The following is a 27030-nucleotide window of genomic DNA, read 5'->3' as shown; positions in this document are numbered from 1 at the left end:
AAGGTCCCCAAATTATCATGAAGGTTTGTCAATAACTGAGTAAACCTATATATCCCCTGCCAAGTCATTTAGAGATGTTTTTCTGGACTCAAATGCCCAGGCATCCAAGGGGAGTGGGACATTCTCGAGGACCCAAGGGCAAGGCATACAGGTTTTAGTATAAGCCACAGAACCTCAAATGTCTCTAGGGTTAATTTGTTACCCCTAAGCTTGACCACTCAGTTTTCTCTGTTTCCTACCCTTGTCTCATCTCCAGGGGAGTCCTGATGATGAAGGGTGTCTCAGTTTCCTACCTTTGCCTCATCTCCAGGGGTGTCCAGGTGAGAGGGATGTCTTGAATTAGACATAAAGTACCACATTCTCACAGCATTGTGGGCCATGAGAAGCTGGATGTGGCCTAGGACCTGTAGAGCCCCAAAGCTTATCTGTGGCTTGTAGACCCCAAGAGACCAGCCAAGGATGAGTCACTCAGTTATGCCTTCAAGTTCTGTGGAACAACATCCTAAACAGAGCAAACAACTCTAGAGCATGAAAGGAGAGAAGAACGATGCACACCAAGAGAGGATGAAAAAGTCACATCTAAACTGGGCAGAGAAAGTGGAGAAATCTGGGGGAAGGCTGGCACATGCAGGCTACACTTACTGGATGTGACATTTAGGAAAATCAGTTCAGTGCCGTGACTCTGACATCATTTTATCAACTGCATCAGCAGAACCTTAAACAGAGCAATGACTTCTTCCTTCCTCAGTTACCCTTTTGGCCAGAATGTTTAGTCTAGGAGGAATTAACAAGTTGCTAGAACAAGGGGAGTCACGAGGAGTGGGGAAAGGGGTTGAGACATATTCTACCCAGCAGCACAAATCTTCCAGCTGCTTTTCCCAGCAGTCAGGTCATTCTGATGCATGCAATAGGTCATGGGAATGATGGAGATGAGACTCAGCTCACTGCACAATCTAGAGGTGATTATTCAGAGCTTGGAGGCAGGGTGATGGATACTGTTTGACCCAATAGAAAAGTGTTCAAGCATCCTTACTGCTCAGGCTTATCCAGCAGCTTCAATTCTTCTTCTTTGGATGTCTCGTAATACTTTCTTATTTTAACCAATTCTTCCTCTTGGGCTCTCTGTGTTTAAAAAGAAACACAACAAGACACAAAAAAATAAACAATGAGAATCTGTTTAAAGCAATGTGTCTCAAAGTGTGGTCTCTGGACCAGCTGCATCAGTACAACCTGCCAATGGCTAGAAATGCAAATTATTGGCCCTATCCAGACTCAAGAAACTCCAGAGATGGGGCCCAGCAAGCCCCCCCAAGTAATTATGATGCATGCTAATGTTTGAGAATTACTGGCTAATACAAATGGTCATAATGAGTGATATTAGCTGGATACAGAAACCAGGACATTGGATTGCTACCTTTGAATTCCCTCTCTGCCTGTAAGCAGCCATGGATCAAGTTTGTCCTTAGCATTCACCTCCTGACCCTCAACAGCCACCCCACCCATGAATTATGCAGTCTGTACTGCTTATTTTATCAATTTATCCAACTATTTCAGTTGTACATAGTTTACCTCTACTGTAAGCTAACAAGTACTGAGCCCGTATACAATCCTGAGCCCATGGTAACAACAAAAGCATCTAGAAGGCACTTAGCCTTTTACAAAGTCCTTTAACCTCAATTATTGTATCCTCATCTTATAGATGGTTCCATTAAAGCTTACACAAAGTGCCTGGTAAAGGGCTTGACTCGGAACCGCTCTTTCTCCCATGATACCACACTGCCCTCCAGGTACTCAACAAATGCACTGCCAGCTCCTGATAGCCTGGTATTTGTGTGCCTTCTTGTTTTTAATAAAAGCCTTACTGATGGAAGCATGAGATGTTCCCACCCAGTTGTACTAAACAGCTCCTGATGTATGCAAAGGACGTAAAAATGTGTAGAGAACTGGCAATCCCATTAGGCTGGATTATTGCACTATGGAAATATTCAATGAGACTTAAGGTCTCAGAGGACATAGTACTGAAATGAATCATTTTTTGAGCTCATTGACCATTCACACTATAGAGTTTCAGGCAGCTTCCTGAGAAATTCCATTAATTTAGTAAAGAGAATCTGGTTCAATGTGTTTTCAAACAGAGTCAGAGAACCAGAACAGTTAATAGTTATAGGAATTCTGACTCTCCTGTGTCGTCTCCTCAAGAGAGCCTGCCAACTGTGCTGTTTATCACCACATATAACCCAAATTCAATGACCATATATGTGTACAGTGCTGTTTATTTACAGAATTACCACTGCTACATATGTTAAATTATCCTTTAATGCTCATAAAAATCAGTTAGTCCATTATAGTTCCCTTCATACCGATGACCAGATAGGCTTACGGAGTTTAACTGGCCCAAAGTCACTTAGCAGTCAGTGGTAAACCTAAGATGGTCTGACTGTAAATCCAAAACACAAATCCACCATCCCATACTACTTCCCCCATTCCATACCAACAGATCATTTTAGACCAAAAGTAATAGTCCAAGTTGGTATCAGCATCCCCATTCCTCAGATACAGACTCTGGTGTAGCCCAACATTAATCCAGCAGCTTATTTTCATGAACTCTGATTGCAAGTCACAGGGCTGGGCTCTGTGGCATAGAAGTGGTCTCCACCTGCAACCACCTTCCCTTACAGTTGTGCAAAGAGATCTCCTACCCAGATACCACAGTGGGGGACAGGAACCTAGTGCTTGTCTCATGTGTTTGCATTTCTGTGCCTTAATCTCTTCCATGCTATGTCAAGATTCTTACTGCCAAAGAACATGAATGGAAGGAGTCACATATAACCATTTTTTAGACCTTGACTTTTTTTTTTTTTTTGGTTAATAAAGATAGGGGAATCTGGAATCTCTAGTTCTGTATGTCTTTGATACTCACGTTTTCATATAAAGCTGCCAGAGTCTCCAGATCAACCACAGAGTCATCCACGTTGAAAATGGCTGTCAAAAAGAAAGAGAAGAAAGGATAAAAGGTTTGATTAGACTCCCCCTCAAAGACATTTATTCCACATTTAGGTTCCAAGCAATACAACATTACACTTTCTTATACAAGTTGTGTCTTTCAGCACATTCTGTTCCGTTTTCTTTTGCATTAGAGGGGCCTTGATGAAAAAAACCAACATGGTTGCTATTGCTGGCCTGAGCCTCGGCCCTGCCTGGTTTAAATACTCAAGCTCTGTATCCTTTCTGCAGTTTAATTTGCACTCCACAGGAGAAGTATATGTGTTTTAAAACTAAATCGGTTTGTAGGTTTGAAGCACAATTTTAAATCTTTCTTCCCGGCTGGTAATTGAAGAGATTTAGTATCTAATGCACCAGAACTGACTCTTGCCCATTACCAGGAAGAAAGAGAGAAAAAAGACAATGTTGGCAAATTAAATGAATTCAGGCATGTGATTTCAGGCACCTTTCCATGGCCACTGCAAACATCTTGTTTGGATTAAAAAGACAAGAAAAAGCAATAATTGCATCAATGGCAAATTAAGATTATGGAAACCTCCCATGAGTCAGTTTTAAGGCAAATTCTCATTCCCATGGTTTTATTAGGATTCTACTTCTTGTGCCGTATCTTTAATAAGTCATTTAGCTGTTAACTAATATGCTCATAATTTCATCTAGAGAGATTCCGTCCTATATACCAGGATACAAACATAGAGATTTTGAAGCTTTAATGGATTTGGCAATCAAAGTGTTTGAAATAGGCAGCTCCACATCTTTAAATAATTATTCAAAACCAATAAGGTTTGTTCCCTCAACCCCACCTCCCTTCTCTGACTTTACATTGTGAAATTAACCAGCACGCTAGTAAATTTTCTCTGTGGCAGGCTAATTAATTTTATTAAACCAACCAGTGATATTTAGAATGCCTAGGAATTTTGCTCGTCAACCATTATTCTGTTCACTGGCATTACACCACAGTTTTCAGAGAAGGTAGGGATCAAGGTAAAGGGCAGGTTGCTTTCAAATTGTTTTGCTTCTTCTGTAGTTTAGAATCATATGAAGCCCTTTATACAATTTTAACAAAGTTAATTAACTCAGCTAAGATCATGTAACTTCACAGAATACCGAGAAATGTACTTAAAATTCCTTCACAGGCCACCTTCTCTAACTTATGAGTTAACTGGCGAGCTATTCCTAGATACATGGGCAGTGAGAAAAGAAGAGGTTAATATGCTATTGACAAAGTCAGTCATCTCAGGTTCCAGCGAGACAAAGAAAAATTACACTCTGAGAAAGCCAATCTGAAACCACAAAAGAAAGATGCAGTTTGAGGAAAGAATGCAAGAATTTACTCTCCCAGAAATGTTATTTTGTACATGGAGATAATAAGAATTCACTAATCTATTCACTATACTGGGCACTTTAACATGTCTGTTGCTTCAAACACACACACACACACACACACACACACACACACACAGAAACTAACCAGGAACAATGTCCATTTTATGTGAATCCCAATATTCTCCTGCAAAATTCAGCCAAGAGGAATGCAATAGGTGAAATTCTAAATAATTTATTAGAAATGTTCACTTCAAAGCATACATCCTACGTACTACTATGTATGAACTGTAAGCTTAAGTATAATCAAGTAACTTAACTAATGAGAAAATGATCTGTGGGTTTCTTTTCCTAGTGAATAAATATTTTGCTTTTAAAAGTTAACCAGTCTGAGTCCCAGATATACAGTTTGATGGATTATATGGTAAACCAATGCTCCTCCAGTGCGCTAAGTAGCAGAAAGAAAACATCTAGGGAGGATAGGACAGAATAAAAAGCATGAGCTTTGGAGACATTTGTTTTTTCATTTACCCACCCTTTGAATAAATATTTGTTGAATGTGTATTAAGTTCTAGAAACTGTTCTAAAATGCTGTGATTATATAAATCAAAAGTGTATAGGACAGTCAAAGCACTTGATCTCATGAAATTTATACTCTAGCTTAGGAGACAGAAAAAAAAAACAAGTAAATCATTTCAGATAATAATATACTATGAAGAAAGTAAAGTAAAAAAAAAAGAGCAACATTAGATAGAATGATCAAGGAAGGCTTCTTTGAGGAAGTGACATTTAAGCTAAGAGCAGAGGATGTCAGTTCTGCAAATATCTAGGGGAAGAGCATTCCAAGGAGAGGTAACTGCAAAGGGAAGTTTCTTATTCTAATGAAGGAATAAGCTCAAGGTACAGAAAATGACCAAGATGACTATCATGAAAAGATCCAAACATATTCACTCTGTGATCCTGGCAGGTTAACTTGTCTGAGCCTCAGCATATCCATAAAATGGGTTTAATATCACTTACTGAAAATATTAAGGGAGGTAACGTGTTTGCCTGGCATTGTGCATATAGCCTGGTATAAACTCAAAATGGTACCTGTAAACTATAACTATTATGATTTTAAATATACTCATTGTTAATGTGTTTTAATGCTTTAAATGCCTTGTCTCCTCTAATATCTGGAAAGAATTAAAGAAGACTGCAAGTACAGAGTACTTTGTGCTATAAATGAAACTTTTCAGAATTCTTGAGAGTTTCAGATAGAAGTAGCTGCTATTAAACCCTTTCAGTCCTTCAAAACCGCACTCAAGGCCCAACTTTAGGAATCATTATTAATAGGATAAGTTACATGCACAAATAACTAATTATAAAAAAAATAATGTACCAAATATCTGTAGAGAAATAAAAGATACCTTTGGGTCCAGCCAGAAAGTTATCTAAGTTTTATTTCTACTTTTCATTTCCCCCACCAATCTACACTTTCTCATACCACCAAAGATTTTTTTTTTCTTTAAAACACAGGTCTTGAAATTTTACTTTGATGTTTAAAATAGCTCAGATGTCTTTCTTTTAAATACAGAGTGAAGTCCACACTCCTTGGCCTTATTTTTAAGCCTATTCCTTTCCTGGCCCCATTGTACTTCCAATCTCATCTACCACTTCCATTTCTCCCATGCGCCCTGTGCTCCAGCCAGATTGGGCAGCTCCCCACTCCTGAACATGCCATGGCTTCCTCCCTCCCATACCTCAACCCCCAAGGCTTGGATGAAAGGGTTCCTGCCCTTGACCTTGGGATCATTAAGTCCTCACTCTTTTCCATGGCATTGTACTCATATCTTACACAGGAAAAAAGGGTCTATTTTAAGAACATGTATTATGGTATGTTGCATAATATTTTCCCTCTCCCGCTGGATTGTGAAAAACCTGTAGTCAGGGATCATCTGTGCATCTTGATAACCACCAGTTCCCAGCATAGTACTTGGAGTATAACAAGAATAAAATAAACATCTGTGGATGGGATAGATGCTACAGGAATACCAAAGAATGAGTCCTTCTGCCAGGCAGTTTCTTGACAAAGAAAGCATAGGCTCTTAAAAAAAAAAACTACGGTGATGTTAAAAAGGAATAGGATTTTGACAGATGAAGTAGTATGGGGGTGTATCTAAATTTGTCCCTATCAAACAATTAAGCTTAGTCAGTAGAGATCCATGATCATGCCTGTACCCAGTATAGATGCATTGCTTGTCTGAATATTCCAAACCAAAAAATAATAAAGTGTAACAAGTGACTTTTCTGATTTTTAAGGAAAATATCTTTCCCATCATTCTTAACTTTCAAAAATTTTTTTAAATAGCAGTATCTCCTTAGAAAAAAAGGTTACCAGTAAAAATTCAACTGATATATTGCTTCAGGCAGACATCTGAAACCCATTTATTAATTACTCTTAATTAAGCCAAATTCATTGCAAGCAATGACAATTCGTAAATTTACAACAAGTGCCAGTTAACATCAACTGGAAGGATGTGAGACATTCCAAGTAGAAGAAGCAGATGCAGACAGGCCGATGCGGTGTGCATGCAATGGCAGGTACTTCAGTTTAGGCTTGAAGAGAACGTTAATTAAGGGGACTGAGGATCCAAGAATCCAAATGTAGCTTGGAGCAAGATCTCGTAGGATTCTGGAAGCCAGGATGAAGAGCCCAAAATGCACCTGATACACTGCACAGGGGCACTGAGTAGCTATGAGTGCAGGAGTCAACTGGATAGAGTTATATGACATGAAACACGCCAACAATAGGAATGAGTGGTTTAGAATCTATTCCAGTGGGCAAGAGGTAGCAAAAACCTGAGTACTGTGGACAGAAATAACAGAACCGAGGAGAAAGACACTAGAGAGCACACGGAGAGATATCACTAACTAGCTCTGGGACTGAGAAAACTGGAGTGTAAACCACTCGGAGGCTTTATGCCTAGATGTAGGGGAAGAGCTTTGGGCCAACCACAGAAATAGGAAGAGAAGTTTAGGAGTTGGCTGGATATGCCAGCTGATCCTTCCCCCTGCACCCGGGTAAGAAAAAAGTTGATAGATTAATTTAAGGCCAGCACCAAGTATTCCACTGAGGCCTCGCCTCTTCCACATTTGGATTTTAAAAATAAAAGTAAAATAAAATTCAGAGGTGGAAGCAGCACTACAAAGAGATCATCTGGTTAAGCCTAGGCACTCAAGGAAATTATATTATTCCTATTACTTTTACCCTGTGGAGTGGCCAAAGGAGGTTAGATTATCAGCCAAAGTTCAAAAAAGTTAAGAAAAAAATAGCTTAATTCCTAGGACTCTAGGAGAGATGTCTTGTAGATACATTATTGTGCCTCCAAGTCACTAAAAGCAGTTTCAGTTCCTACACAGGGCTAGAATCAATACCTAATAATTCTATTCCCCTAAAACTGGGACAATGTATTAGTGAATCAATCCTTGAAGTCATCTACCATCAAACTTATAAGCATTACATGAACCTATTTAATTAGTTAACTGATGATTACAATGCAAAAAGAAAGCAAGCACTGATTAAAATATTTTCGGAGTAACGTATGATCAGGTAGCTTCATTTTATACTTTAAAAACACACAAACTCTCTCTCCTCTCTGGTGCTATCTGTCTCTCACACATAAATACACACATATCCCTCTTTTATTTTACAAGTTGAATAAGCAAATACCGGCCTACACAATTCTACGGCACACCTTAAAGCCCTGATACAGTAATTCCAAGTAATTCTAGCTTTTGTTCCCATCTGTATAGGGCTCATTATACCAACACTCCTGCAGATGGTGTCAGAAAGGTGAAGTGTCAAACTTACAAAGGGGAGACCCCAACAACTCATTGCTACTGCAATATCAATCATTGCTGGTGGTTTTTACTTTTATCTCCCTCACTCCTTAGTTATCCCCGCTCACACTGTCAATTCAGTTAGAATATTTCACCTACACCTCACAATATGCCAAAAGGAAGTAGACACACGCTGTGAAAAGCTGGTAATTTTATTGGGTTCCTTTACCTTTAAAAATCTGTTACTTGGTCAAGTCTGGTTTCTGGGCTCCTTTTTTGCAGGGAAATTGAGGCAAACATTTTTATGTGGTCCTCTGGTGCCTGCTCTGTACTCCAAGAATTATATACACAAGGATCATTAGAGTTGTGTTTCGCCCATTAAGATATAATAACCGTCAGCAGGGACAAAAAGCAGATCAGTATCACAAATTCAAACTAACAGGCGCACATAAAAACTATGTGCCTGCTTTAGGCACATGCACAGGGTCAAGGTCTCACACAATAGGTAAATTCCCTCTCCAGTTTGGAGACAGCTTTTCACAAGACGGGGATAAGCAGAAAGAAGGCATAGGAATTCTCTTGGCCCTGCAGCCATTTTTAACCCTGAACACTTTTCTATCCCAAGTGCACCATGTCCAAATAAACAAAGAATAACTGTGTTTGCTGTCTGAGGGGCTTCTACTTGGTAAAACAAACAAACAAACAAACAAAAAAAAAACAAAGAAACAAGGAGTTACTTAAGGGGGCTGTCCCTTTTGACTGAAGGAACACTCTTGGGCAAGAACCCGGGAGGAGATGGAGTTAGGAAGGCTACTCTTTAGTCTGTTAGATTAGCCAGAGGAAATCTTGTCATCCAAGGTGTGGAAGATCTAATAGACCAATAAGGCTGTGTTAGTTTGTCAGCTTTGACTTATGTTGGTTTTAACAACAACCTCTATGTAGCCTACTTTATGCTTCTTTGTATTTCCTAGAGTGGTTGATACAATACCTTACACAAAGTTGGATTTTAATAACCATTTGCAACTGGACTAGATTTATTCTCAGCCTAAGAAAGCAAAGTTTAATAGGATTATTTGACTCTATTAATAGAAATTATTTTGTTAACAATGTTAACCTCCAAAAAGCCAATATAATACTTAGCTGTTTTACCCAAATTACTGACATTTTGGGGAGTCTGGTAAATACTCGACTTGTAAGGAAAAGAGAACTGAATGGGAAAGTAAATAGGAGGCTTTGAGTTTTTAAAACTCTCAGGTAACCTTTCCCAAAAAACTCCCACAAACCAATTCTCTTGACCTCTAACAAGGAAAAGGTAAGGATGCGGGATCATGGAAGGAGGCAGTGGTAGAACTTGAGTGCCGAGGAAAGGCAAAGTAGAAAGACCTCCCTGAAGTCTCACTTCCTAACAATGAAGCCATTTCTGAAAGGGAAGACCAAGTCCATGAGAAAATTGGGCAAGAGGTGAAAAGACACAATGGAAAGTGGGACAGGACAGGAGCTGCACAGAACCTGCCCCCACTGAGAACTCTGTAACCAAGTCTCTTCACAATGGTCATGGCTATCCAATAACCTTACCTCACTAGGACTCAGTTTTTCCCTACTGGCCACTACGTTCTACCTCCAATCAGCACCGGTAATGCCTGTGCAGACACAGGTACACACAAAGCCTCACTCTATGCATGTATCCTGATGAAATGCTAAGGGCACTAATTATTAATCAGCTTAAAGGAAACTCCATCCACTACACCAGAGGGTGGGGGCAGTAGGCAGACTTTACTGGGAATTAATACTTAATAAATTAGTAGCTAGCATTTGTTGGGAGCTTTCTGTGTGTTAGGCATTGTTCTAAGTGTTTTACATCTAATTGTATGAGGTGGCTGCTACTGCTTTCCCTAGTTTTACAGATGATAAAACTAGGGTATAAAGTCACACAGTTTCATTTCTAATCAAACTTACTGCATTATGATTGTACTTCTTGTATCCCCTTTTAAGTGTTTGTTAAGTTATAAATAATCACTCTACCTAAAATCCTCACCATCTTTAAAAAAAATACACCAACAAATCAGTTAACTAACTACCCACAACAGTCTAGACAGAAGCTTTGGTCCCTAATGGCATCATAGGCTTTTATGATTAATCAGTAATCTCCCAGTGGGAACCATATGCAGCCTTTGCTACAAAAAATTCATATTTGTATTGTATGTAACAATAATTTCACCACTACTTAATTAAATTCTAGTATGCTGTCTTACTATGTGGAATAAAATTATCAAAGTTCAGTCTTTGCTAACTATTTGCAGTTACTCGAAATAATCAGTATTGCAGTTGAAGTCGTAGCAAAAAGAATTTCTAAAAAAAAAAGAAATCTGAAACTTGATAATTATCTTAAAAGAAAATATAAATATAAAAAGAAAATAAAATCTACAAGAATATTAAAGTCTAATTTTCTTAAAAAGATATTAATAATTTCAATTTTACACTGCCTGTCAGAACTAAGAAGGGAAGCCAACACACAAAGAGTGAAGAAACACAAACAAAAGATGCCCCCAACACATAAAGGATAAAATCTATCAAGGCAATATATTTTGCAATCTTATCTGCATCGACAAATGCCTGCTAGTGTGTCACGTTAGTTGATAGGAGGCAAGTGTAAATGACACAGTAAACAGGAGCTGGCTGGGAGGTAGAAGAAACAAAAAACCCAAAAGGGACACTTATCTATTCCAAAAACTCAAAATCACTCAATCTTATAAAGTAGAAATCCTAATGCTCACCTAAGTCCAGGCATATAGTACATGCCTGGAGGTGTCCAAGATGCCATTTTATAGGTGCAATTAAAATTGTCCATGGTTCAAACCTCAAAGAAGGGATATGACACAGAATTCACACAATTTCCCCTCCATCATCCTCTGTTCTCCATAGGGCAGTGGAATGAGAAATAGTTTGGGTTAAGCTGCTTCTGTTCTTCCATTAGTTCTGGTTCTTTTAAGCCAAAATTACATTCCAGGAAGATTGGATGGTCCCAGCCAGTGCCTGAAGGTAAAGTACAAAGAAAGGCCACCCTCTGCTTTCTGGACTCAGCTCTGAGTGAAGGAATGTACAGTGGTTTTAGAAAGAGGTGGGTGGGAACCTGCTACTCAGGTGTTTTAGACTCAGTGGCAGGACGAGAAAGGTGGGAAAAGAAAGAGAAGTATTAGAGTTACTGTTTATATTCATCTAAAGGCTTTCTAAAAGTTGGGCTTTGCCAGTTTTAGTAAGTTGATTGACTAGCACTTTCATTCAATATGCCAGCAGGTCACGACCACATGTCACCTTTGGTGGGTAAACCCCTTTATATGTGGCATCCTCATTTGTTCTTCTACTTCAAACATATTATGATTTGGGGGGCAATTAAATGAAGTTTTCTGATTCTAGAATCTGGTTTTAACTAAACTAAACTTGTCAAAATAAACAAGTTGGCTTTAAAACATTCCTGCAGGGAAACCCCAGATTGAAGATAATCCATCAACAATAATAAAATGACAGTTTGAGAGTTTAGCAGCATCAAAGACTATCTATCTTTGATTACGAGTACAAGTTCTTGATCATTTCATGACCGATCAAAGTAAGAACTGTTGAACCAGATTTGCCAAGATGTTGACCTCCATAAATTATAATAGATTTTATCAAGAGACTGAAATGTGAGTTAAAACCACTATTGTTGTAATGAGCCTCACTCACCCTATTTTTATACCGAGCCCTGAGATATTAGCTAATGAGAACACAAACTCATCAAAAATGAGAAAACATTAAAAATTATTATTAATCTCATTTTAGTTCATATTTTGCATGCTTTATAATGTAAATATGAGTTTTGTCACACATTTACATGACGTACACATTTTAGAAAATATACCATGAAAAGCGTGCCCTAAAACTTTTTACTGATAGGGTACAGTACAAATTTTGGAGGCCAACTGCCTTTGAGTATAGGCTCTTCAAGGCTAGAATTAGAATGTTCCTCAAGAAAGTCCTAGATAATTTATGGTGAATTTCAGATGCCTAGTCAAATCCATTATGTTTCAGACAATTAGCACAAATCTTGACAGACATTTCTAGAAATTATTAGGCAAAAGTGAACAAAGTCCATTCCCAGATCTGGGTTTCAGACTCTGGGCATATACTAACTGTCATTCTTCTACATTTTGATTTGAGATCTCTAAACAGAAAGATAGTCTTTGATGCTGCTAAACTCTCAAACTGAGATTCTGGACTAGTAGCGACTAAAGTGAAAAATGTTTTATTTTGATGTTAGATTAAATATTATAAATATGAATTCTGCCTGTACGGGAAATTCCAAATGAATGCCAGGAGATTTCTGGCACCTAGTCTGTTGCAATACATACAGAGGTTTATATCAAGAATAGTCAACAGCAATTTTCCATCTCCCCTGGGAAAAGAATAAGAGGAAATCACTAATGTGGAATGAAAACACTAATTTGCAATCCTGTAGGCAGTAACTGTGTCCAAGGAAGCCAAAATGCTTCTAAATACAAGTCATCCAGTTTAGCAGATGGAAAACCAGCAAAAAGTAAATCACTTATTCAGAGTCTCTCCTGGACCAAATACAAGTGCTGTGGGTATTATGGTCAGTCTACAGAAACCATTCTTCTTCCACGACTGAGGTCCTGCCTTTAGTCATGCAGTGCTTTAAACTTAGTCAGCACAGGGATCTGGCTTTCTCCTACAAGATGTCCAGACCCACCTTGGGTAGAGAGAAACAGATAAAGGTGGTTACTTTTTAGGGAATGTAATATCGCTAACCTAGTCTTCTATACTTAGCATCAGGCTAGAATTTTCAGATGCTCATTGAACACATTGAACATTTTAGCTTAAATGTCTCCAGTCATCTCAGACTCAAATCATCCCAAACAGAACTGACCTTTTCTGTTTTTATCTAAGCTTTTCCTCCACTGTTTCCAGTTTATGTTTCTGGTACCAGTGTATACATTGTTGTTGAAGCCGGAAACCCAATATACATATAAGACTTCTCCAACACTGCCTGCTGTTATGGCTAACTGTAGCAATTCTATCTCCAAATAGTCCTTACATCCTTACATATGGTCTCCTCCTCTACATTTCTATAGACACAGCTTTAGTTCTGGCTTTCATCATTTATCTCAACAATCACAATTTCTTTCTAACAAATCTATCCGCCTTTAGTACTATGTTTTTTTTAAATTCATTTATACACTTGCTGGTCATCACCCAGGTCCTAGGGACACAGTGAGCAATCTCTCTCTTGGAGCATATATTCTAGAGATGAACATAAGTGAAATGAAAACAGTAAGTAAACAAATAAAATATTAAATGCTGTGTTGAATATAAGATAATTAACTTAGGGTGACAAATTAGGGTGGGAAAATCTGGGAAGGCCTCTTTGAGATGATATTTAAGCTGAAACCTAGCAAAGAAAAGGAGCTAGCTATAAAAGGGCGAGGTGGAAAAGCATTTCAAACAGAGGGACCATGCAGTGTTGTTCATTTAAAATGTGCTATGCCTTCAAAAACTCAGAAGGAAAGACTGTGGTCTTTTTTAGAAATGAAAAGGGACAACTGTGGTTAGAGTGCAGTGAGAGCCAGGTGAAATAGGAGGTACAAGGTACAGCCAGAGCACAGGAGGCCTTGAAGGCCAGTCTTCCAAAGTCTCAGAGATATTTCTGCACTCAAAATCAGATCACAGCACTACCCCTGTTAATGATGGGATAATGTCCAAATTTCATGTGTTGATTAATATTCATGGTCCTTCCTGGGATGGATGCTGCTTGCCTTTCTAGCCCCGTGCCCTGAAACAGCACATTTACACATAATCTATACACTTGAGCTCTACCTCCTTTACACTTTTCAATACGAAAAGTGTATCCTCTGTGGGATGACCATCATTTCATCCTCTATGGCTCATATCTTAAGTTTTACAGGAGGAGTCAAGATGCTGCTTTACTTCTGCTCCGTAAAAGAAACTGTCACAAGAAAAAGAGACAACCATCCAAATGGGAAAAAATATTTGCAAGCAATGCCTCTGATAAGGGTCTAATATACAAAATATGCAAAGAACTCATATGACTCAATAACAACAAAAAAAACCCCAAATGATCCAGTCAAAAAATGGGCAGAAGACCTGAACAGATACTTCTCCCTAGAGGACATACAAATGCCCAAAAAATATTTGAAAAGATGCTCAACATCACTAGCTATTAGGGAAATACAAATTAAAACCACACTGAGATACCATCTCTTACCTGTTAGAATGGCTATAATCAACAGGACGAGTAATAACAAATGTTGGAGAGGATGTGGAGAAAAAAGAACCCTCATACACTGCTGGTGGGACTGCAAATTGGTACAGCCACTATGGAATATAGTATGGAGGTTCCTCAAAAAACTAAGAATTGATTTACCATATGATCCAGCAATTTACCCCAAAGACTTGAAAACCCATATCCAAAAAGATATTTGCACACTGATGTTCATAACAGTGGCCAGGACATGGAAGCAACCAAAGCATCCTACAATAGATGACTGGCTAACGAAGCTGTGGTACATATAAACAATGGAATATCACTCAGCCATAAGAAGAGATGAAATACTGCCTTTTGCGACGACATGGATGGACCTTGAGATAATCATGCTAAGCGAAATAAGCCAGACAGAAAAAGTTGAAAATCACATGATATCACTTATATGTGGGATATAAACCTAAAAGCAACAAATGAACAGGACAAACAGAGACTCAGGGACATAGGCAATAGACTAGTGGTTACCAGAGGGTAGGATGTGGGGGAGGAGGGAAGAGTTAGATGGGATAAAGGGGATCAAATATATGGTAGCTGAAGGAAAGTGGACTTAGGGTGGTAAACACACAATAAAATATATAGATGTCAAATTATAATGTACACTTGAAAATTATAAAATTGTATTAATCAATGTTACCCCAATAAACTTAATAAAAAAAAGATACTGCTTTATTATTCCATAGGCGACCCTATTGTAATCTTGGGCTGCTTTTTACATCTCTCCCATTGTTCTGTGAACTCTCAAGAATGTTAGTGTCTGGATCTTATGTGTGGTGGTCATCACGACACATTAGCTATACAGAGCTGGTCTTCAAAACATGTTTATTGAGAGAGGAAAGAAGAAAGGAAGAAAGGAAGGAAGGAAGATAGGAAGTTGGTTAGTTTTGTCCAAATGCACTGGAATGAAATACGTGACATTTGGATTTAATCTAGTCTAAGGTTTAGTCTATTTTTAAATAAAATTAAATTCAAAAAACATTTGCTGAATGACTTTTATATAATACATTAGCTGGATTAGCTGTAAACTAATGCTTAATTATCAGAGAAACTCTTAGTGAAGAAAAGCAACATGACATAAAGGAAGAGACATTGGCTCTCTACTTGCAAATGTAAGACCTTGAGGTACAAAACCCCCAAATTACACTTCTTGAATATACATTATAGGAAGTGTCTAGTAAACAGTGGAGAAGTGCACACCTTACAAATGAGGAAAACAATATTGCTTTTTAAGAGCTGAACTAGTAAAAACTGGATTATCCATCTGTGGGAGGTAATTATGAGCTGAAATACCCCAAACTCAGAGCTAAAAGTAAAACAGCATAAACAAATATATAATGCCAAATAGAGACAATGATATGGAGGTAACGATGAACAGAAACGATTAATATTTTTGTCATGACAAAGAAAAATTCTCTAAGTAAATACATTAGCCTTATGGTTTATACATCAGCTCTTTGTGAGTTTAAAAAGTGCAAGTTAGTACAACTATCTGTCTTTGTGCAGTGACAAAGATGAACATATAATCAGAAGGCTGAAGAACAGTTACTGAACTGTGGTCATTTCATCAGGGTTGATGTGCTGTGTGACCCTGCTTGGTTACCAACTGGCCTGACTCAATCAGATCTCACTATAGCCAACCGCCCCCCATCACCCCACTCTACATTTAAACAAACGTTTTAGGCCAATGTCAGCACAGAGAGTTCTTTCATCAGGATGACAACACAAGGCCAAGTGCATTCCATTCACGACCAGACATGGACTCAGAATGAAATGTAACTGACACAGCCCAGCTCCTAAGTGACCTTCAGATGCCAGTGTCAGTCAAATGAGTCTAAAGAAAAATTAAGCTCAGGTTATATTGCCACGTTCATCTGGAATGCATTAAGAAACGAAGACATGGAATGGAGATGATTTTTTAGAACTTAGGAGCCAACTCTGTGGTGGATTAAGAGGGTGCTTAAAGCAGGAGAAAACTAAAATGGTGCCTGTAAGTCCCAGAAGTCTATAATGCTACAACTGACATTTCCAATGCTATAATGTAAGTTCGCTTCTGCTTTATGTAAGTACATTTTTGCCCAGAGTAGAATATTGCAGAAGGTATCTTATTCAACTCACAATGAACATTCAATCCAAGAAGGCTAGAATGCCATGGCAAGGTTTATGGCCCTAAGTTGGTAACTGGAATATTGCAAGGCTGGAATGACTCTTATCCACATGGCAATCTGATATACTACAGGAGGACATGCCTAAAAAGAACTGAATAAAGTCTAAGGTGCAATTGCCATTGTGAAAATTCATATCCATAGTGCTATATGTCATGATGATGGAACCAAGCATACTTGGTTTTCACCAGGCTCACTGTTGTTTACGACCAGATGCTGCCACCAGAGCTGAAGAACAGCTTCCAATGTCAATGACTGAATCAAAAACATTAGTCTCCCAGGGTCACAGTCTCCTTGTTTGAGTTTACCCAAAACTCAATTCTTCTAAAAGACCTAACACCTAATGTTACAGAAGAATCCTTTTCTAATTTTGATGGTGGACCTTTTTAACTACCTTCTGCCCCTAATTCGAATCAGCTGTGGCAACCATTTTTGGAGGTTTAATATTAATACATATGTATTTAATTCTGCTATTAAACTTAAATATTAAAAATAGACAACTTATTTGAATACTCTGTGACTATCTAATTCAGGATATTTTAGTTTTATGTGGAATTTTTAATGTTTGTAATAGAGCAAAATTGTAAGCCCTTAACAAAGCTCCTTTGAGAGGAAAAGTAGTGTGTGAAAATATCATAACTGTCTTCTAGTTCAAGATCTGTGGGAGCCTTCTGCTGGGTATCAAAGTAAAATAACTGAGGTAATGCACACTGAAGGGCAGTGTGGTTTGAGGTTCTTCACTGTTAAACCCATGCTAAATTCTACTGAAACCATCTATAAGGGATTGCATTACCACTCAGAAAATATCAGCGACATGTCAAAATAAAGATTTACATTTAATTGATTACTGAGAAAAGGGAGTATTGTTTTCATGCAAGACAGATTTCAAAAGATAAGATGGTTTTTCGTCTACTTTTCTAGGGACTTAAAAATATATACATACAAGTAAAATTTCCTCTCTGTAAATGTCTCATGTCAAATTGAGCCAAAGACAACCAAGCTGAAATAGCGTCATTTGAAAAAAAGAAGGGATTAAGAAACAAGGATGCGACCAAGTGGATGAAGAAGGAATGTGTCTCGCCATAGAAGTATCCCAACTAATGAGAAAATGATGGAATTTGTATATTATTATTTTGAAAAGTACTAATAAAATAATGAATTTAGGCAAAGATCATTAGTGCCTAGTAACATCGTAAAGAAACAATCAGATAGTATGTACTTCTTGATAGAATATACAGTAGCATCCATGAAGTATTCTTCCCCCACTCAGATTAAGTCTCTAGGTCAAGCTAACAGTTTATAGGAACCATAGGGGACATGATAAATAAAACCATGGCAATACAATCAGCGAAATTTTATAGGAAACTTCACAGGACAAGTGACCTGGTCTCTTCAAAAAAATAATTACAAAGGAAAAATAAAAGATGGATGATAGAAACCTCTAGTTTAAAAGAAACCTGAGAGATACAGCATAGGCAATGGATGAAATTTGGATCCTCAAACTAACTATAAACAAAAGGAATAATTAGTGAGCCTAAAATCAGAGAAATTAGAACTACATATTGATGATATTGAGAAGCCATTGTAAATGCTTTTGAATGCATGATAATGGCACTGGAGTTATTCTTGAAAGAAAATGTCCTTATCTTTCAGCCACATTCTAACATTTTTAACTGATGAATTATGACTAGGGCGGCATAGCAATCTAGTTGGTAGAGAAGCTTCAGGTACAATAAGAGTGAGCGGATGATTCTGTAGTTAGGTAGTGGGTGCATGTCATTCACTATGGCATCCTGATTTTTTATAAGTTTGACATCTTTCCCAATAAAATGCTGAAAACTTTAAAAGTAGGGGGAAAAAAGTGATGGAAAAGACTTACCCTGCTGGATATCCTTCATTTCTAAATGCAAACTGGATATAAGGATTCCCACGGTTTGAGATCGTTTTCCATCCAATAATTTGATGATCTGGAATTTAAAAATAAAATTAACACCAAAAAAACACACAATCTTTCAGAAGTATGTCAAACACGGGAAGATTTTTAGATACTCTGATTGATGAGCTAAACTGATACTACAGTCACTCTATTTTAACAACCCTTTAATTTGAAAGTAACAGCTAAGCATTAGCTGTCTAAGCACAGCTAAGACATTTTTGAAAATAAAAAACAAAAAAAAACCCAAAAAACACCACTCTAAGTTCCGCTGAAATACAAGCACTAAAATATTTATAATATTTCTCTCTAAATTTTTTATTCAAACACATTTTAATTAAGTTGTAATTACAACATATGTGCAATTTTATATCTAACTTTTTGGGTTATCATTGGCATATTTCCATGTCATTACTTTTTAAGTCACTTCATAGCCTCCATTCTTCTCAGCTGAGTCATCTGCTGAGTGGTTTAGGGAAAAGATCGGTGTGATTTTGACTCAGCAGTTTTATCAGTGACATGGCCCTGAAAAAAATGACTTAACCACCATCTTCGTCATGAAGTAGGGGTGACTATACTTAGCTTGCACATTTATTCTAGAAATTAAATGACAATGTATGCAAAGCACCTAATATAGTTGTTGACATAAATTATTTAAAAAATTTTCCAGTTTGGAGAGTCAGATTGCTTCATATTTGTGCTATTATTAATATAAGCAATACAATGCTTTGTACGTGAAGCTTTAATTTTAAATTGTTTAAAGTTGTGTATGTATCAAAACTTTTACAATATTTTTGGAAACTTCAAATAAATCATTGCTAATTATTTCAGTCATTATGACTATTCCATGGAGAGCCCTTCATGGTTTTGTGTTTCGCTAAACCTAGTAAGCCACATCAGTTCCTAATAACATCACACAATGGTAACTAAGAGAAAAAAAGTTATCTTTTCTCTTGTAGCACTGCTACAGAAATCGATATGACATGCACTCAAAGATCACCACATCTTATGTTTTTAAATGCACTTTTCTGGGTAAAATATAAATTAAACTAAACAGCTACGCCTTCTCTCCCTCCTAGGTACCACAAACTTACCAAAATATAGTGAAGACAAGAGCAACCCATAACTAACACCTACTTGTGTATCAGTACTAGACTAACTGAGTTGTTCGTTGGTTGAACAATAAGAGATAACAAGAGTTTGTTCCAACCAAGCTTGTCTAATTGTGCAAATTGTCTAAATACCTATCAACTGATCCTGAATTATTTATTGTCAGCCTTTTGTCTTCCCTTCTTCAATGCCAGGCCTTTGTATTTCCTTCCTCTGCTCAAAATGGCTACTTTTATATAACTATTAGATCTAAAATATAGTAATTACCAAGCTTTCCTCAAAATAAAAGGAAAATCTGATTTTTTTTTCAATATTAGCCTTAGAGAAAGATTCTAGGGGATACAGAATTTCAAGAGTTTTAAGATACAAAAGAAGATACTTGGTATTTTTATTTATTTTTTATAAAAGCAAAAGCAAAAGAGGAAGAGATTATGTGTAATTAAGTATTTTTTTAAAAAATGCTATTTCTGGCTTTTTCTTAGATTTCAAAAATTTAAAGTGAAGTGATTTTTAAAAATCAAATATAAAATTAAAAACATCCACATAAGTTTTATGTAAATATTCAGCCATGTATGCATTCATTCAATAAATGTCTGCTCTGCATCTGCTATGGCACTGCTCTGGACTCTGGAGATGCAGAGATGATTGAAGCTGATCAAGTCCTTTGCTGTGAAGTTTGTAAAGATTAGTGATTTAAAAAATCTTTTTGGTAAAATTGCTGAAAAGCACCACGAAGGCGAATACAACCATCACCTGAATTAACTGCAAAGCAAATTCAAAAGAAGAAAGGCTTCTTGGAATTGACTAGATCTATTCTGAAAAATCCTGAATAGTGACTGGTACAACCTTGGCCATGATACACACATCCATGTCAAGAAGAGAGGCACAGGAATCAAATTCACGACAAGATCACACTGGGTGGTAAAAATTTCTTTAAACATTCTTCAAGCTATTCAGTTGGGGTTCTGGAAACCACGGGTAACATGTTCTACTCACAGAAAAGACAAGGTTCAAATGCTAGTTTTTCTAATAGCTAATTAAAAGAGGGCAAGAGAGTAACCACAGGAGAACTGAGGGAGAGGGACTGAGATTGAGATTGGCTGTCAGTGGGCAAAACAAGCAAATCTACTCCCACTTCACTGTTCAACCACTGCTAACTGTGGAAAAAAATGTCACCACAGTAAGCCATCCTTGCAATTTTGCCTAACGACTTGGCACAGCATGTGTTTGGAAAGCGGATGCTTGAATCTATGACTCTACTAAAACAATAAGCGTTTTCTAAAATGTGGTACTGTATCCTAAAATGGGGGGTGGGGGGTAAACCATTGTTAAGTCAAAGCATTTGTATTCTTTTCTCTTTGTATCAAATTCTCTATCTACCTCTGACTAGACTTTCAAAATACACTTCTAAGTTTCCATGTAGTCTTTTTCCAATTGCGAAATAATACCAGGTTTCTCAAAACCAGCTAAAATGGTAGGAACACAGTGGGCACTGAATGGATATATGTTCTTTTATCCCCATAGACTAGAAAAATAACATGAAACCTACCCTACTAACAAATTTTTAAATTTACAGTACAGTTTTTTAACTATATGCACATTGCTGTTCAACAGATCTCTAGAATTTTTTATTCCACACAATGGAAACTCTAGGCCACTGAATAGCTATCCCCCGTTTCCTTCTCCCTCTCAGCCCCTGGCAGCTTTCTGTTTCTGTGAGTTTCACTACTTTAGACACCTCATATAAGTGGAATCATGTTGTATTTATCCTTCTGTGATTGGCTAATTTTGCTTGCATAATGTCCTCGAGGTTCATCCATCCTGTAGCATGCGACAGAATTTCCATCTTAAGGCTGAAAAATGTTTCTTTGTGTATATATACACATACACATCACACCGTCTTTATCTATTCATTTGTCGATGAACATTTAGGTTATTTCTACTTCTTGGCTATTGTGAATAATGCTGCAATGAACACAGGAGTGCAAATATCTCTTGAAGATCCTGTTTTTAATTCTTATAGATAAATACCCAGAAATGGGTTTGCTGGCTAATGTGGTAGTTCTGTTTTTAATTTTTTGTGGACCCTCCATTCTGTTTTTCATAGTGGTTGCACCATTCTACATTCGCACCGTCAATGTACAAGAGTTCCAACTTCTCCACATCTTCACCAATTTTTGTTTTTGTTTTTGTTTCTGATAATAGCCACCTAAAAGGTATGAGGTGATATCTCATTATGGTTTTGACTTGCATTTCCCTAATAATTAGTGATGTTGAGTGTATTTTCATACACCTGTTGCCCATCAGTATGTCTTCTTTGGAGAAATGTCTATTCAAGTTCTTAGCACAGTTTTCAATTGGTTTATTTATTTATTTATCTTTAATGAGTTGTAGGAGTTCCTTACGTATTTGGGGATATGACCAACCTCACCATATATATGGTTGAAAATATTTTCTCCCATTTCATAGATTGTCTCTTCACTCTATTGATTGTTTTTCTTTGCTATGCAGAAGCTTTTTAGTTTGTTACAGTCCCACTTGTCAACTTTTGCTTTTGTTGTCTTGGCCTTGGTGTCATACCCAGGAAATAACTGCCAAGACTAATGTTATGAAGCTTTTTCTCCCTTGATTTCTTCTAGGTATTTTATAGTTTGCTCTTATATTCAAGTTAATAATCCATTTTGAATCGACTTTTGTTTATGCTGTAAGATAAGGGTTCAATTTCATTTTTTTGCGCACGTGTATGCAGTTTTCCCAACGCCACTTGTTGCAAAGATAATGTCTTCCTGGAACATTCTGTAGTCTTGGTACCCTTGCTGAAGATCATTTGACCATATATGTGTTGATTTATATCCTGTTCCATTGGTTTACAAGTCTGCATTTATACCAGTACCATACTGTTCTGAATACTGTGGCTTGTAATGTTTTGAAGTTAGGAAGTGGAGGACAATATCAAATTACAAGGAAAAATATGAAAGTAAAGAGAGGGTTAAAAAATAAAGAATAGAATAAATATATATTTTAAAATATCCTTCTTAAGTCCAATATGCAAAATGACTCAAAGAAAACGTTAAAAGAAAGAACGCATTAGACTAATAAACAGAACAAGTGAGAGTCCAGTCAGTTAAAAGTCTGGTCCAAGACTTCGGTATATATTCAGAGCTTTCTGAAATTGGTTAGATATTGGGTAGAGTGGGATGTGAGGAGAAAGTGTCAGGGGCAGGAAGAAGGAAAAAAAATTGAGAACTGAAAGGGGGAAAAAGAGAGGGGTTCTGTATGATCTCTGGTCATATTTTGTGAGCTTCTATTCAAGTCTTGGCCAATCTGGTCACAGGAGCACAGGCCAGAACATGTAAGGGTTCCTTTGTTAAATACAGATTTGTCAAATGAGTCCCATTTGCCAGGTATTGAGCTCAGGATTAAAGATGTGTTGAGTTCTGGAGAGTTGATATGTTCACAGAAATATCTGTTCTGTTATTTTTTTCTATTTTCTTTATGTAAATTATTTTCATTATAAAAGCAATAAATGATTATAATAAAAATATAAGCTATATAGAATGAAAAAAAGTAAAAGGTGGCATGTTCTCTCATCCCCAGATTCCACTGCCCAGCTACTGTCACTAGTAATGGAGCTGTCTCCATTCCAGACCTAAACGTGTATGCATGCCCATATGTGCGTAGGATTTTATCTTTATAAAAATGGCAAGCAATACATTTTTTTCTGTACCTTTTCCCATTCTGCATCATTGTTTTCTTTTATAAATACATTACTTATATCTTCCATATCAGTATAGGCATATTTCTAAATATGACACATAATTTAAGTATTTCTTTATGAGGGACATTTAGAAATTTTCCACATTTTGTTGATTATTAACAATGCTGTAATGAACAACCGTGCAGATACATCCTTAGTAGTTTGTATGTGTATTTTTGTTGGATGGATTTATAAGAGTTGTTCAAACAATCTGTCCATTTTAAATTTTGATAATTATTGCCAAATTGTTTCTAATAGGTACTATCAATTTACACTCTTGCCAAGTTTTCGAGAGTGACCATTTTCCTGTTTCTTTGCCCATTGTGGATTTTATCAATTAAAAAAATTTTGGCCAATATGATAAGTAAAATGTTTTTTCACTACTCTGCATTTTTAATTATAGTAAGATTCGACATTTGGTTATTGGTAACGTGTTCTTGTGAATTGTCTTCATACCCTTTTTGCTATGTTTTCCAATTACTAAATCTATTGGGCTGGAACAGTGCAAAGAAATTTAAATAAAGACAAAGCTGAACAGCTGGAAGAAAGATATACACACAGAGATTGCTGTGGATAAGGGGTATTTTCTAAGGGAAGAAGAGGGAAGAGAACTACCTCGTACTACACCTCAACTAAGCGCTCAGTATTGTGCCTATCTGCACATGAGCCAGTCCAAAAGGACAGCTGAATTGGGGGCAGGGAGCACCAAGATATTGTAAAGTTGTATTCCTTTAGTGGTCCCATCTGGATTTCCAGAGTCATAACAATATTTCATTTTCAAGAGTCCCATAAAGTAAGTGTAGTCACCTCACTGCTAGGGCATTAAAGCAAGAGGCGCAGGAACAGAACACTTTGTTCTGCTAACACCATACTCCTTTTTGATAGTTGTGATATTTGATCAAAAAGGAGTATGGTGTTAGCAGAACAATATACCTATTATCCGAGATATTTACCTTCATAAAAGAATAGCTAGGAAGAAAACATTAAAGGAGGGGAAAAGACAAGAGTGAAGAAAACTGATGGTGAGAATGAACAAGGAAAAGAAAAAGAGAGAACGAAGATTTAGAACATGACAAAGAAAAGATGTTCAATTTGTTGTCAATCCAGAATTATTATTGTTTTTAAAATAATTTTTTAAAATCATGGTGAAGTTTCAAATAAACATTGAATGTACGTGGAAACTTATTAACTGAAAATTTCCCTTGTTTTTCTCTTATTGCATTATATTCACTCTTGATAAGTCAACCTTTAGAAAGATAAAGTGAACCTCAAAAATTGCTTTCTGAAGAGAAAGAACATATGACAAAAAGAACTAATATTGGATATTATTCTCCCCAATCCACTAGCTTCTCTAATACATTCTGGGCTTGAAAGGAATCAAACTCAATCACCCAGAGCTTCCATATCTACCTTACAGTGTGGACTGGTGATCGTGATGATTATCTGGAAAATTTATAGAGATTATCAAATATTTAATAGTCTGCCATTTTTAACTAACGTGTTTAAAAAAAAAATAACCACAGAATTTTAAATACAAAAGTTATAGTGAACCATTTATGAATGTAAAAATCTAATCAGCACCAATCCATTCTTTAAGCATTCTGGTTGTATTAGCCTGTGATATTAGTTTTTAAAAGCTGTCTGGCCCAAGTCAAAGGTTCCCAGCAATATAATAATTTAAGTAGAAACACAAATACAACTAAGAACTACAGCCATAAATACAATAGTCCTTCCCGCCAGCCTTTACCTTTAGCATGCTAAGCTGCCATTGCCCCTTGGCCAGCTATGGAAAGTGACTAGCATCATAGTCTGGTGACTACCTAATTGAGAGAAAAGTCAGGAGACCAGCCTTATAATTCTAGACTGCCCTGACTCATCACCACGTTGATGCTGAAAAGCAGTCAGTTCAATTTGAATAAGATAGCTGTTTTGGCACAGTCTTCCCCTGGGTAAACTAAAAGCATTTCCCAAAGTGTTACATTCAGTGCCTTTTTCCTGAAACAAAAGTCCAGGTCTCAACTTCAGAAAACCTCTCCATAAAGGAGAGCTGAGAGAAGCTCTACAGACCATAAATCCCCAATGACACTTTAAGTCATTCTAGTTATTCATATATGAAGGGCTCTTTCTATCTATCCTGCATGGCCACCAGGGTGAAGGTTCTTTCAGGCACTGAGACCAGTCAGCAGTATTGCTTCCACATTGTAGAAGACCTTGAGGCCAGTCTAAACTATTAGATTGCAGAATATTGGTAGGATTCCTGATTGTATTAGTCTATGGCTTCATAATATGCATTTCAAATGAATGATTTTTCCACGTACATGTGGGACTAGTAGGCAGAGCTATACCTTGAAATTCCCAATGTGACCTCCTTCCATATGGGTTCTTGGAAAAAAAGTCCCCACTCCATGCTATTCAAGGAAGATATGCCAGAATACATTTATGGAAAAGTATGAGTACTTGTGAAAGTTTGCTTATACAATGTGTACTCTGGTTGAAGTGAATTTTGGAATCATTTAACTCTTAGCATTGAAGAAACCTGCAAATGTTGCCTAACTTATTCTTCTGCCTTTGACTTGGTCCAGAAGCCTAGATATTTAAGGATGGACTTTACTTGAGAAGAATGTTCACATTTTAGAAAATTACTAAGGTTACATTCATATGAGGCATGCATATTTATAACTATGTTCTATCACCAAACAAATGTAACACAGTCCTAACTCAGCTAATTGTAAACATAACCTAAACTTTCGTGCTATTCCTATTCTATGACTACTCCCAATACTCATTTTTCATTCTTCTTTGTCCTCATGTGCAGATTACTTGATTTGTTTAATCCTCTAAATCACTTTCTAGTATTAAGCAATCTCTGGCACCAAAGTATTTTATTTTATTATATCTGACTCAAATTCCTTCTGCTTCCATTTTAATCATTTTCTGCTCTCAGAGAAGGAAGACAATAGCTGGTCTCACCATCTCCAACAAAGTTCCTTCATAAACCTTAAGAACTCCATTTTTTTTTAAACAAGAGATGCTTTATATCAAATCTTTAAAAATTAGTTTTTGAGACATGTGAGCAAGCCCTCAGTTTATCTTGGTCCTATCTGGAGTCTGCTGAACTTGGCAGCACATAGCCTTCTCCTAGGTATAATTACAGTCTGGAGGAGAATGCAATTTGGGCAGAATTCCACTGACCTACAAGCTGACCTTGTGCAGGGGCAAATTCGCAGGTTGTGTTAAACCCTATTAGACATGCCTAGTTTAAGGCCAAGCCTTTCCAGACCCCTGCCGCATGCTAGGATTAGGGCATGTCGCACATATGTGCTATCGCATCACCTAAGGAATTCTCACAAAGCCTTCCAGAGTGGGGAGAGGCAGGCCCACATCCCATACCATCCAAACTTGCACCTTGAGCCAGTATTTCCAAATTATTATTTCTTACATATGTGGGTTTTTAGAAAAACCTGCCTCTTTGAATAAGAATTAAAACAGAAATAGGAAGACAGATTTGCTACACTGGAAAAAGCCACACCCTGACTACTCAGCTAGAAAAGTCTTGGCAGACAGACTGAGAGAATTCCTGCCAGGTCCAGTG

The 27030-nt window shown here is 37.1% G+C and overlaps 1 protein-coding gene across 6 annotated transcripts in view; it reads right to left on the bottom strand.

Moving 5' to 3' along the window:
• The window catches only part of FMN1 (formin 1), a 373160-nt gene that overhangs the window by 131391 nt on the left and 214739 nt on the right, over positions 1 to 27030 (bottom strand). For all 6 annotated transcript variants that reach the window (XM_016160807.2, XM_016160801.2, XM_016160803.2 and 3 more), the window contains 3 exons: positions 18518 to 18605; positions 2921 to 2982; positions 1034 to 1122 (listed from right to left, as the gene is read on the bottom strand). In XM_016160807.2, the coding sequence (XP_016016293.2) occupies positions 1034 to 1122; positions 2921 to 2982; positions 18518 to 18605 (239 nt within the window). The remainder of the gene's footprint in view (positions 1 to 1033; positions 1123 to 2920; positions 2983 to 18517; positions 18606 to 27030) is intronic.

The sequence above is a fragment of the Rousettus aegyptiacus genome, unplaced genomic scaffold, assembly GCF_014176215.1.
Source record: "Rousettus aegyptiacus isolate mRouAeg1 unplaced genomic scaffold, mRouAeg1.p scaffold_m13_p_3, whole genome shotgun sequence".
Classification (NCBI taxonomy): domain Eukaryota; kingdom Metazoa; phylum Chordata; class Mammalia; order Chiroptera; family Pteropodidae; genus Rousettus; species Rousettus aegyptiacus.
This window is presented reverse-complemented; position numbering and strand designations above follow the sequence as displayed.